Below are 13,637 nucleotides of genomic sequence, written 5' to 3'. Positions count from 1 at the left end.
AGAACCCAGGCTTCCCTCTTCCTCCAATAGACATCACTTGAGGCCCAGACATCACTTGATCTCCCCCAGGATTAATCGTATTTCCGGAAAAGATCCATTTAAGTCCTAGCCCCCCAACTAACCTCACAATGTGGACTTATTTGGAAGTGGGGTCATCGCAGATATAATTAGTTAAGATGAGGTCATCCTAGAGTAGGTGGGCCCCTTATCCAGTATAACTGGTGTCTTTATAAAAAGGGAGATGGCAATGTGACAAGAGACAGAGATTAGAGTGACACATTTACAAACCAAGGAATCCTGAGGATTGCCAGCAGTTACCAGCAGCTAGCAAGGCAAAGACGGGTTCTCCCCTACAGGTGTCAGAGGGAGTGTGGGCCAGCCAACAACTCGACTTTGGAATTCTGATCTCCAGAACTATAAGAAAATCTATTTCTGTTTTTTTATTTTATTTTATTTATTTATTCATGAGAGACACAGATTGAGAGAGGCAGAGACACAGGCAGAGGGAGATGCAGGCTCCACGCAGGTAGCCCGATGTGGGACTCGATCTGGGACTCCGGAATCACACCCTGAGCCAAAGGCAGACGCTCAACCGCTGAGCCACCCAGGCATCCCTATTTCTGTTGTTTTAAGCTATGCATTTGTGATAGTTTGTCCTAATGGCCCTAGGAGATGAAGACACTGGACACCAGCTTCCTCATCTGGGAAATGGGAGATGACGCAGTTGCCCACGTTTTGTTTTTTTAATTTGTTAAAAAATTTGTTCACGAAAAAAATTTTTTGTTCATGAGAGACACAGAGAGAGAAGCAGAAACATAGACAGAGGGAGAAGCAGCTCCCTGCTGGAAGCCCGATGCGCGACTCGATCCCAGGACCCCGGGATCACGACCTGAGCCAAAAGCAGACACGCTCAACCACTGAGCTACTCAGGTGCCCGTTGCCCAAGTTTAATGAAAATTTGAATTAAAGCAAATCTAAATAATATACTAAAATATTCATGAAGTCTTTCCCTCTGCTCAAAATTGGAAATAGGTATGTAGATTTACAATCTCCTGGGGGACACCTGGGTGGCTTACGGGTTGAGCATCTGACTTTGGCTCAGGGCATGATAACAGGATCCGGGATCAAGTCCCACATCCGGCTCCCTGTGGGGAGCCTGCTTCTCTCTCTGCCTCTCTCTCTCTCTCTCTCTCTCTCTCTCTCTGTCTCTCATGAATAAATAAAGCTTTAAAAATATATATAAATAGGGATCCCTGGGTGGCACAGCAGTTTGGTGCCTGCCTTTGGCCTAGGGCGCGATCCTGGAGACCCGGGATCGAGTCCCACATCAGGCTCCCGGTGCATGGAGCCTGCTTCTCCCTCTGCCTGTGTCTCTGCCTCTCTCTCTCAATCTGTGACTATCATAAATAAATAAAAAATTTAAAAAAAATATATATATATATAAATAGGGACGCTTGGGTAGCTCAGTAGTTGAGCATCTGCTTTCGGCCCAGGGCATGATCCTGAAGTCCCAGAATCAAGTCCCACATCGGGCTCCCTGGATGGAACCTGCTTCCCCCTCTGCTTGTGTCTCCGCCTCTCTGTGTGTGTCTCTCATGAGTAAATAAACTAAATCTTTAAAATATATATAAATAAATAATAAATAAAATCTATTCTGGAACGGGACACCTGAGTGCCTCAGTCGATTAAGCATCTGCCTTCGGCTCAGGTCATGATCCCCAGACGTCGGGCTCCCTGCTCAGCAGAGAGTCTGCTTGTCTCTCTCCCCCACCCCTCATGCTTGCTCTCTCCTTCTCTCTCTCAGATAAATAAATGAAATTTTAAAATCCATTCTGGAAGGAGTGACTTCAAAGCTGATGGGAACAAGGGAGCTGGAAATGTGCGCCGTTGCCTCTTGGCAGTGTTGGCGTAGCTGGTGGATCTGAATGAGCCCTGCGGCAGAGGCCACTGTGGCCTGTACAAATTCACTTTACTGAGAGGTGCTCTCATCCCAAAGAAGTTTCAGGGGTGGCTCCTCTCCAGAAGCTTCCCATGGGCCGGTGAGAGAGGTGCCTGGCAGCCAATGACTCTGGACAAGCCTTGGGGTGCTACTCACGTGCCAGAGCTCCCTCCAGAATCAGGCAGAGGCACAGTGACTCCTGAATGACATCCGTGCTAGGCTGCTCCCCCTGCCTCCCCCTGCCTGCCTCACACATTTCTCTTGAGGGCCTTTCCTCCATAAATCATGTGTGTATCCCCGTGTCGGTCCCTGCTTCCGGGGCTCCCCACCCAGCACACCTGCTCATCTGGGAGTCACAGCTTGTGTCTCTGTGCCTCTGTGTGCAGAGGACGTACAAGGGAAGGCGGTCACCCTCCTGCTGCTAATTTTAAAACATTAGTGGAATCTAAAAATATATTTTACATCTTCTAACCTCACCACTCAGATGCTGAAGGAAAAGAAAGCCCCGAAAATTAGAAACTTAAGAAGTCAGATATGACAAAATGCTCCATGGAAGCCCAAATGGTTCTCGTTAAAGACCCAGAAACCACAGCGATGATCTGGGATATTTAAAAACCGGAATCAAAGCAAAAAATGCACTCCAGGATTACAGAGGTATTGCCGCCGGAAATAGGCTCCTCCTTTATCTTATATTTATATCTAGGGGAGAATGGTCTTGAGTAATAGAAGCGGCTGGGGTGAGGCATGTACCTCTTTGGACTCAGTTTCCCCACCTGTAAAATAGGAGTAGCCGGCCTCCCGTGGGTGTGTTATGAGGATTCAATGTGTCACTGTCTTTGGCTTCTGTCTATAGTGAATGTCTTAGGATAGAGGCACATTATTTCACCTGACCTGTCACTCGGTCTGTCCCCTGTCTAAATGGAACCCCTTGCTGCCCTCATGGGGCAGAGGCTATGAGGTAAAGCAGTCTCAAGCTCTAGGTTCAAAAGTTTCTTCTACCCCCACAATTCCGTTACTCACCCGCCTTTGAACCACAGCGATTTAGACATTTCTCCTTCTCCTCGGGCCTGTGGGACAGACAGATATGGTCAGTGTGGCAGCCTCTCCTCAGGCCAGGCTAGGCTCCCCACCCACTTTTGTCTCCCCTTTGGGCTGGGTCCTAGTCCTCATTGTGTGTTCTTAAGCTTTCTCTGGGCCTCAGTTTGTCCATCTGTAAAATAGGGAGAGAAGAGCACCTCTTTATCACCAATCTCAGTAGAATTCGGTCTCCTTGTCTATCAGAATGGGGATGTGTTGGTATCAACTCCAACAAGAGCTCCTGCTCTCTATTCCTGGGATTCTCTGGGGCTGACTCAAACACTCATAAGAGTGTCATTCTTCCAGCCTCACCTGCTCATCTGATCTCAGACCCCAGGGCCTTTGCCTGAACTGTGCTAGCTCTTTTTTTTTTTTTTTTTTAAGATTTATTTATTTATTCAAGAGAGAGGCAGAGACATAGGCAGAGGGAGAAGTAGGCTCCCTGCGGGGAGCCGATGCAGGACTTGATCCCAGGACCCCAGGATCACTCCCTGAGCCAAAGGCAGATGCTCAACCGCTGCGCCACCCAGGTGTCCCTGTGCTAGCTCTTTATATGCCCTCCCACCTACTGCACCTGTCCAGCTTCCATTTATCATTCGGATCTCAGTGTAGACCCAGGGCTGACTCCCCCACCTCCTATGTAACTAAAGGGTGGCAGGGTGACGGAAGAGTGGGAAGGGTCCAGCTCTCTCTTCTGAAGTATCATTGAAGTATTTTGGGTATCACCTCCTCCAGGAAGTTTTCCTGATTGTCTTGGAATAGCTTTACACCCCTTCTGTGACACCCAGAAGGCTGCCCATGTTTATTTATTTATTTATTGTCATATTACTGACTTCATTTACAAGGGTAGCTGCTGTTTTTTCACTTAATTTGCTGACTTAATGAAAGTTATTCAACAGACTTTATGCTGTATATTCTTTTCTCCCCTTTGCATTTAGAATCATGTGAACCTATTATTTAGTTAAAAAATAAAATTCTGGGTTTTTTAAAAAAGATATTTTTATTTATTTGACAGAGAGATAGAGAGAGCCAGAGAGCACTGGCAGGAGGAATGGCAGAGGGAGAAAGAGAAGCAGGCTCCCCGCTGAGCAGGGAGCCTGATGCAGGACTCGATCCCAGTACCCTGGGGTCATAACCTGAGCCGAAGACAGATACTTAATTGACTGAGCCACCCAGGTACCCCTAAAATTCAGTTTTAAAACATAAATTAAGAAAAAAACAAGAAATTTGGGGCGTCTGAATGGCTCAGTGGGTTAAGCGTCTGCCTTTGGCTCAGATCATGATCCCGGGATCCTGAGATGGATCCTGGGATGGATCCCTGCTTAGCAGAGAGCCTGCTTCTCCCTCTCTTCCCTGCTCATGCTGTCACTATCTCTGTCGCTAACTCTGTCGCTATCTGTCACTATCTCTGTCTCTCCCTCAAATTAATAAAATCTTTAAAAAAGTAAGAAATTTGACTTGAAATTTCTGTGGCTTTGATGTTTGATGGTCTAGGACTTTGGGAGTTTATTTAGAACCTCCTATTGCCACCCCCACCCTAGTTTGGAAGGTCCCCTTGCATAAGGCCACTATTCTGGTGCCAACCCAGGGTGGCTTGAGCAACTGAAGAGATATATGAATGGCCTCAATCCTCCTGCCCATCTGAGCAGTCACCCTGACCCTAACGCTAATCTTTCACTTAATTTCTTCTCTGACCAGACCGTAGACCTTTCCCCAACCCTGACACTGGTACCCAATGTGACCCCAGGCATGGATTCCTCCCCCTAACACCAATTTTAACCCTGACCTCTGATCTCGGACTCCTGCCCTAACTCTGACCTCTATGCCTATCCCTAACTTCTACCCCTATCCATGAACTTGAGCTCTGAATGGCTGTAACTATGACCTGGCTCCAGGTTCCAGCTCACCTCTTCTTCCCCACTCAGAATTCCAGCATGGCATGGGGGAGGCTGGGCTGGGCCTTGGTGGGGGCAACTAGTTGGGGAAGAGGACAGGCAGGCTTGGGTGAGAACAGACAAAGCCAAGGTGTAGCTAGGGCCAGGGAGGGGTCGGATCGGACAGGGGCTGGGCCGGGAATGAGGGGATGACTAGGACGGTGTGGGTGGGGCCAGGGGGCGTGGGCGGAGCCATGGAAAGCCCAGAGCGGGGCAAGGGAGTGGGCGTGGCCAAGCCCTCCGTGGGCGTGTCATGGCTCGTGTGGGCGGGGCCTGGGAAAGGACCAGGGCGGGTGGATGATGGGCGTGTTGGAGAAGTGGGAGCACTGATCCCCTACCCCCCACCTCACACCCCCACCCCGCACGGGTGTGGGCGGGCATGGGCCTGACCCCGCAGGCGGCTGCTTTCACTCACCTCCTGCAGCTGCAGCCGCACTTTGTTGAAGGCTCGAAGCCAGTTGGCCTTGGCCCTGGACATGGAGTCCTGACCCTCCTGGCCTTCCTCATCCTCTCGTCGCCTGAAACTGGGGCAAGGGGCGTCGTGAGGCTCCAGGAACGGCCCTCCCTTGACCTTCCGCCCTCCGAGTGACGTCAGGCCCTCCGTGGCCTCTCTGGCCCTTCCCCTGTGATGGGCCTCAGTACCCCTTCCGCTCCCCAACCCATGACCCCGTGACAAACTCCCCTCCACTCGCCAGGTCCATGCTGACCCCATCGCAGCACAGCTGACCCCGCGACAGCCCCTCGGTCCCCTCTCACTACCTCTCCTCAGACTTGGGGGGTTCCGGCTCAGGTGCCCGCTCAGCTGTGGGCACCTCCTCCAGTGTCGCTGGTTCAGGGGCCGCCTTGGCCACATCGTGGGCCTCAGCAGGTACAGCCGGAGCCTTCTCCTCCTTCTCAGATGCCGCCGGCGGGAGGCTGACACGCTTGAAGTCCTTGGGCTCAGCCACGGCCACCTCTTCACGCTGGGTGTAGCTACCTATATCATCAGGCACCTCCTCCTCCTCCTCCAGTTCCTCCTCATCCTCGGGCAGCTCCTCCTCCTCCTCCAGGAAGTCCTCCAGATCCTCGTCCAGCTCTTCGTCCAGTTCTTCGTCCAGCTCCTCCTCGTCCTGGTCCCAGCGCGGCGAGTCCTTGTGGTAGCTGACCGAGCTGTGGCAGGAGTGGTACGAGTCCCGGTCCCGCTCGTCCTCCAGCTCGGAGCCCTGCAGACTCTGCTCGTCGGGGTCGAAGTCCTCGCTCAGCTGCGAGCTGCCCTGGCTCAGTTCTCCCGAGGAGGCATAGCGGCTACTGCCGGTGGGGCTGTGGGGACGAGCCAGGGCTCAGCGGCGGAGGCTCAGAGCCACCTCCTGACCCAGCCCCAGGCACACAGGTTCCGTCACCCAGGCATCCACTCAGCATCGGTTAAGCACCTGCTGTGCACCAGGTTGTGCCCTAGGTACTGGGGGGTGGGGGTGGGGGGACACGGACACACAGCCATGAACAAAAGAAACAAAAACTCCTGGCATTTCCCATCTGGAGGTACAGGCAGTAAACTGGAAGGATGACATCAGTGATCACTGATGACCTACGGTGCCTCACTCCTGTCCACGCACTGTGGAGGCTGCAAATGCTCCTCTCACATGCTGGGGACCCCACTCAGCACCCTCACCTCCAGTCTTTGGAGGCTTCGTGCTCCTGATGAAAATTCAACATGCCACGCCTGGCTCCTGATGTCCCCAAACCTCAACCCGGTCCTCCTACCACCAAGCCTCCTCCATTCACCAGGGACCCATGCCTCCCTGCCTCCACTCCTTGCCTCCACCTCCACTCACAGCCTACCCTGCAGTCTAACTCCTCGGCTCCACCTCAAAAACATTTGCAAAATGCAGCCACTGTCTGGCGCCCTGGGCCCCACCCTAGTCCAAGCTCTGCCATTTCCACCAGATGCAGCCCCAACGTCCACTCCTGCCCCCAACAGGACCTGCTTCCCATGGAACCACAGAGGAGCTTCTTGGAATCACAAGCGCAATCGCATACCTCCCTGCCCCAAACCCCACTGTAGCTCCTTAGAGCCCTGGGAATAAAATCTGTGCCGTGCCCCACACCCAGTGTGGCCCAAACCCTCCAGCCTCCCCACCTCATCTCTCTCGGTGCTGCCTGCCCTCCCCTCTGCTCCAGCCACATCGGCTTTCTCACTGTTCCTCCAAAACCCTACACTCGTGCCCCTCTCTAGGCCTTTGCCCTGGCTGTGCCCTCTGCCAGGAACCCCTCTCCTCACCTGCTTTATCTGGCAAAATCCTTTGGTGCCCATCGAAATGTCACTTCTTTGAGAGAGTTTCCCCCACCCTCTGGCCAAGTCAGGTCCTAATATGCCCCCTGGATTGTGCTGGACATGACTAGAAGAAACATCTATCTCTGCCTGAGGGTGGGCAGCGTGACACATGGGCCACCATGCATCCCTCTAATCTAATCATTCATTCAGTCACTCAACAGACATCATTCCTTGTCTTAAATACTTCCTCCACTCTCAGTGACTGGGACCTCTTTCCCAGTTCCAGGGATGCTGTGGGATCAAAAGGGGGTTTCTCCCTCTAGCTATTCTTTGCTAATTTATGAGTTTAGTTGATTGCCTTTTAGTGCCCATCCTTGTAGACGGCAGGAGACAGGTGGGGGATCAGCAGGTATTTCCTTGCTGGAAAGGACTCCAAGCTCTCTCTGCTGATGAATACCCCTGAGGTCCACCTGCAACCCTAGGCACCACAGAAATTGCCCCAGGCGTGGCTTTGGGTTCATCCTCGCAGTCTGGCTCTGACATAATGAGTCCCAACACAGCTCTCACCCAACTCGGATGCTTCCCCTGGCTCCCATGCCCCTGAGTTAGCCACCCAAGGGCCTTCTGCATGATCTGGCACCTCGAATCTCTCCAGTCTGTGGCTAAGCTGTTTCCTCTGCCTGAAATTCCTTTCATCAGACTTCTCATTTATCCTTCAAGGACCATCTCCCAGGCACCTTCCTCCAGGAAGCCCTCCCTACCCTTGCCCACTGCTATAGTGTCCATTCCTGTCCCTCCTTCGAGCCAAGCCTGCCCTGTGGGTTGGGATATTTGTGTCTGGCCCTGTGTCCCCAGCCTCTCAGATCACCCAGCACCAGGCAGCACAGCCAGGATGCCCGGGGAGTGCAGCTTGAGTCACTCTCAGGGGAACGCAGGCTATTTCCACCTCTGCATCCTCTCCTTCTGAAATGTCTCCCCTCATCCCTGTGTGGCCTGACCACAACACGAGAGGAGGGGACTCCTCTTTCCCCACCTCGCCCCCCCATTCCATCCTAGGAATGCCCACAGTAGACAGACTCCTCCAACCAATCATTTCCTGGCACTTTCTCTGGGTCTGCTGCTAGGGTCATTCTCCAGCGCTTTTTCTCCAAAACAAGACTTTTCCTTCTTCTAAAAAGTTAATAGTTTATTAATATTTGATATCTTACTCTTAGCTATTTCCAACATGTTGAAACTTTGTTCCCATAATCGCTTATGTCGAAGCCAGCTCGAGTATGCAAATGAATGCGAGTGATGCTTTAGTGAAGGAAATGTATTCTTTGGGGAACAAATATTTTGGAAAAAGATCCACAACCAAAAATCACACCAGGCCATTACTTGGTACCCAGTAGGTTCACCCTAAATACTAGTCCTGGGACACCTTGGTGGCTCAGTGGTTGAGCATCTGTTTTCGGCTCAGAGTGTGATCTTGGGGTCCGGAACCCAGTGCCACATCGGGCTCCCCACAGGAGAGGCTTCTCCCTCTGCCTATGTCTCTGCCTCTCTCTGTGTGTCTCATGAATAAATAAATAAAATCTTAAAAAAAAACAAACAAACACTGGTCCTTATGACTTACCAGCTGTTGTGACCTCAAACAAAGGACTTAACCTCTCTGTGCCTTGATTCTCCATCTGTCAAATAGGACTAATAGTATTCCCACTCAGAGAATTAAGTGTGATGACAAAGGGAAGGTGCGTTGGTCCAGCACTGGGCACATGGTTAGCTCCAAACGCCATTATTTGTGCTGTGTACCTAACGGTCACTGTGTAGCACTTTCAGACACCACCCTAAGTGGAATATTTACAAATATTCAAACTGCTTAATATCATGTTCGTCATCATTCTGTTTGGAAACCAGGGCTGGGGTGATCAGGTCCGCGAGGAAGGAGGGCCCGCACAAGAGTCAGCCTCTCAGGCTTGAGGACCAGCACCTGCACTGAGAGGTGCCATGGTTCATGAGCACCAGGGGACTCACCTACTGAACAGATCTAGGGACAGCCTACTTTCAAGGGACTAGTGATGATGGCTAGACCGAACAGGGGCAGCTCCAAGTCACCGTGCCCATGGCTCCCATTCAGAAACCCAGAGTCGGGCCATTAGGGAGGGCTGGGCAGGACCATGCCAGGACCACCAGCTGGCTGCTTGCTGGGCGTCCTTCCAACATCACTATGCTTCACCACCCTCCACGAATGCTCGTCTCTTCCTGCACCCGCCCCTCCCCTGCCCAGTCAGAGAGCACACAGAAACCAGTGCCCTTAAAGGGAGCGCCAAGGCACCCCCATTTTCAGGGGCAGCTCTCAGGGGCCTTCTGACTTAGCCCTCTTTCTTCAGCCAAAATGGGTCGTCTTTTACCAAGTGTATGAGATTTTCTTACAAGATCAAGAGTAAAGAAAGGGCTCTATTAGGGCACCGGGGTGGCTCAATGGTTGAGCGTCTGCCTTTGGCTCAGGTCGTGATCCTGTGGTCCGGGGATCGAGTCCCGTATCAGGCTCCCCTCAGAGAGCCTGCTTTTCCCTCTGCCTGTGTCTCTGCCTCTCTCTCTGTGTCTCTCATGAATAAATAAATAAAATCTTTAAAAAAGAAAGAAAGAAATGGCTTTATTACCCACCAGAAAGTATGAATGCTGCTTTCCTAAACCCACTTACCTCCACCTCCAGCTTCCCTGGGTCCCCTACCCCTCTCTCCACTCTGGGGCCCAGAGCCAGATACACGCACATGCACACACATCGATCCCCTTCTCCGCGGTGTTTACCTGAGGGCCCGTGGCTCGGAGAACTCCTCATAACTGTGCATGGAGTCACTGTAGGATTCCCGGGAACCCAGGGGTGGCGGGCGGACAGAGTACTGGTGGACTGAGGCATTGGGCTGGGATGTAGTGTAATAGGGTGGCGGGATGCTGTTGCTTGTCTCGCTGCGATAGTCACTGTCACGATCATCCACTGCACTGTCAGGGTCATCATCTAGAAGAGAGAGGAGGGGAGGGGAGAGAGAGAGGAGGGGAGGGAGAGAGAACACACAATGAAAGCCAATCCCAATCTCTCAGACTCCTCAGACTAGGGAAATCTTCAGTGGCTCCTAACCCAAGCAGGGGAATCTTGGCCAGAATGAATAAAAGACCTTGGGTCCTGTTAATAGAAGTAGAGGCTTTAGGATAAGGGAGGGGAAAACTCTGCTTTGCCAGGCGGACTGGACTCAAAGTTTGGGGTCCAAAGTAGGTCCTACAATGTGAGAAGGATAAGGACAAATTGGAGGGTGTCCTTCAGCTCAAATGTGAGCACGGACTTTGCTAAAGTCCAAGCTCTCTGAAAACAAGAGGGGTTTTTCCATCAGACGGTGAGCTTCCCATAACAGGAGTCACACACTCATGGAAAAGTTTAGAGGGAAGTCAGGAGGACAAGGTGGAGTATAAATTTCCTTTAACTCTCAGAGATTTCCTGATATCCAAGGGTGTGGATCTTAGGTCTGAACTCACACGTGTGGGAAGAAAGAAGGAGCTCCGACAGATACTATAGTCCTCAAAAAGGATCGCATTCTTAGTTAGCAAGACCGCCACACACTCAGAATCTATCACTAAAATGGAAAAGGGTGGAATTGCTGAACTTCAAGTGTTTCATGAGAATTAAGGGACATTTTAGTTTGGTTTATTTTCCTTGATAAGAAGAGAACAGTGTGGAAGGATGTTAGATTGTAGTGGGATGGGAGAGACTCCATTTATTTAGAAAGTGACACTTGAGGGGCACCTGGGTGGCTCAGTCATGAAATACCCCACTCTTGATTTTGGGATGAGGTCAAACCCTGTGTCTGGCTCAGTGGGGAGTCTGCTTGAGATTCTTTCCCTCTGCTCCTCCTTGCACCAACCCCCTACCACCACCCCGGGCACGTGTGGGTGTGCATGCTCTCTCTTAAAAAAAAAAAAAAAAAGAAAGCAATACTTGAAAATAAATGGGCTGCAAAAAAAATAAATTAAACCCCTGACTGGGTGGTCTATAGTACTCTCAGCCATGGCATCAATTTACTGGTGATATTAAATACCAAAAGGGTTGCTTGCCCCTTTTTACGCCTGTTAAGTTTTTTTGGCTCATTTCCCAGATGTTTGTGTGCTTTTATTGCCTTATTATTTTAACCTTCTAAATTTTTTCCAGCTAGTAGTGTCTGTTTCTATATATTTGACAAGTAGGTCCTTTTTTATAATGTTTACCACATCAAATGTATTTATCTATCTATCTATCTATCTATTTATTTATTTATTTATTTAGCATTCTGAGAAAACTTACATTCATTTTCAGCTAGCGAAGCTGGCCTTACCAAGGTGATTCTGGCTTCCTGGTTTCTCATCTGACTTGGACCACTGTGACCTACAAGCTTTTTATCCTGTCCTGTCATACGTGGCCAGCATCTGATTGATGCGCTCTGTGCCATCATCAATGCTGGCATTTTAGGCAGAAGCAGATGTGAATCTCCATGGCTCAGACCCGCAGGCATTGGGGTGGAACTGTGAGGCCATAAAAGCCTGAAGTGGGGGATCTGAAACCCAGACAGTACCCCCTGGAAGTCTGGACAATTTGTCAGTGTCACCAAATTGCTCCCTTGACCAACTGGTTTTCTATCCAATTGCCTGGGTGTATAGTCTTTAGGCAAATGGGCATTCTTCCTACCAAACTGTTGTTGACCGGGCCAAGACATTTCCAACCAAATTGCATGAGGCTGCGGGTGTGTTCACCAAATTATTAATTTTTTTCTGACAAGCTGTCTTGTTTTGGGGGCAAATTGCTTCCTATTGGATTCTTTCTGCTTCTACCCAGACTCTGCTTTTTTTTTTTTTTTTTTTTTTTTTTTTTTTACCAAATAGCTTTTTGCCAAATTGTCTGCTTCCCAATAGGTATTTTCAACCACTCTTGTTTTGACCCAATTGTCTTTGTTCTTCCTGATCCAATTTATCAGCTTTCGCCAAACTGATTTCAGCCAAAATTGTCTTCGTTTTTAACTGTACTATTTGTTGGTGGCAAACTGTTTGTTACCAAGCCCTCTTGTTTGCCAAATGCCTATTTTGGCTAAATTGGTTTTTGACAAATTGTTTTGTATCAAAGTATTTGTGGACAGTTTCCCTGGTCCTGGAGGGAGGGCATAGTGGAGGTTGTCCATCAGGATATGGGGGGGGGGGCACCGGGTGGAGGAGCTCCCAGCTGGTGGGGTAGAGGGAAGGAGGAAGATTCATGTTCAGGCTAGAAGACTCGATTTCTCTGGGAAGAGCAGGACATGGAGAAAAGGGAGCGATTCCTCAGGGAGGTAAATGAGCCTCCAGTTGTGGAGTAGGGGGTGTCTTGTCTCCTTCCTCTGGGGTTAAATTGGAGGAAGATGGGGTGGGGGTGGTTTGGGAGCTGAGGTCTCTGGAATGCTATGTGCCTGCTGGTCCCTGCCCGGCTGCTCCTTCTGAGACCCTCTCACTCCTTATCTACCACCCTCTGAGTGACACTGGGGCTCATTTCCAGGTGGAGGAGGAAGACAGGGAGACAAAAAGAGGAAGAAGTCACAGGAGAGGAGATGACATTATACATGGGGAACGCAGGTGGGAGTGGGGGAAGGGGTCACAGCGCCCAGCTGGAGACAGGCAGGTCTCTGGTCTAAATGCCCACTCCTCCCAGCTGAATCCCTCCACCCCAGTAATAGTGCCCACTCCCCACCAAACAAAGCAGGACCCTCAGGACAGACGTTAATGGTCAGGGGACAGGCGGGCATGGGAGGGGCCTTGCCAGTTGTCAGGCCCTGGTGTGCACACCATAGACTCCCTGCTTCCCCGGTGGCTGGATGGGGGCCTCAGGGTTGCCAAGGCACCCACTTCCCCACGGCCTCCCAGAACATCAAACTGAGTACTTACTCTGCTGCTCACCCCAGCCAAAATAATTCCAGTTGCCTACAAAGAGAAGGGGCAGAGATAATAAAAGGGAGCAGGAGGCGGGGGGGGGGGGCATGGGGAGGGGTACTCCCCCATCCTCCTCATTTTCCCCATCTCCTCCTCACACCCCAGGACCCCGATCCCCTCCTGCCCTGAGTATCTTCTCAGAATATCACCTCAACCCCTGACATTCAATCATCACCTTGGGAGGGAGTCAGAATAGCCTCATTTTGCACAGAGGCTGCAAGCTCAGCCAGAAAGTAATAAAGGGGGCACTTGGGTCCAGGGTTTTCCAACTCTGAACTCTGGAGTCAGCAGGCCCTACTCTTTCCCTGCCCCTTCTGGAATATAAGGAAAGAAACATTGAACTGGCGATCTAAACTTGGAAACACCCGTGATGGGTGGGTTGTAATCATTCTGCTCCTTTTGCAGGTGAAGAAACAGGGCCCAGAGAGGTAGAGTGAGCAGCCTAAAGTCACACAGCCTTCAAGCATCAGGACCAGGG

General features: G+C 50.9%; 1 protein-coding gene across 1 annotated transcript in view; it reads right to left on the bottom strand.

Moving 5' to 3' along the window:
* The window catches only part of UNC13A (unc-13 homolog A), a 64,556-nt gene that overhangs the window by 33,851 nt on the left and 17,068 nt on the right, over positions 1–13,637 (bottom strand). The window contains exons 8-12 of the mRNA XM_072721259.1: positions 13,115–13,150; positions 9,992–10,199; positions 5,710–6,249; positions 5,366–5,474; positions 2,960–3,006 (exon numbers count right to left, since the gene is read on the bottom strand). Coding sequence (XP_072577360.1) covers positions 2,960–3,006; positions 5,366–5,474; positions 5,710–6,249; positions 9,992–10,199; positions 13,115–13,150 — 940 coding nt within the window. The remainder of the gene's footprint in view (positions 1–2,959; positions 3,007–5,365; positions 5,475–5,709; positions 6,250–9,991; positions 10,200–13,114; positions 13,151–13,637) is intronic.

This window comes from Vulpes vulpes, chromosome 9 (genome assembly GCF_048418805.1).
Source record: "Vulpes vulpes isolate BD-2025 chromosome 9, VulVul3, whole genome shotgun sequence".
Classification (NCBI taxonomy): domain Eukaryota; kingdom Metazoa; phylum Chordata; class Mammalia; order Carnivora; family Canidae; genus Vulpes; species Vulpes vulpes.
Note: the sequence above shows the minus strand (reverse complement) of the source record. Positions and strands in the feature narration are given on the sequence as shown.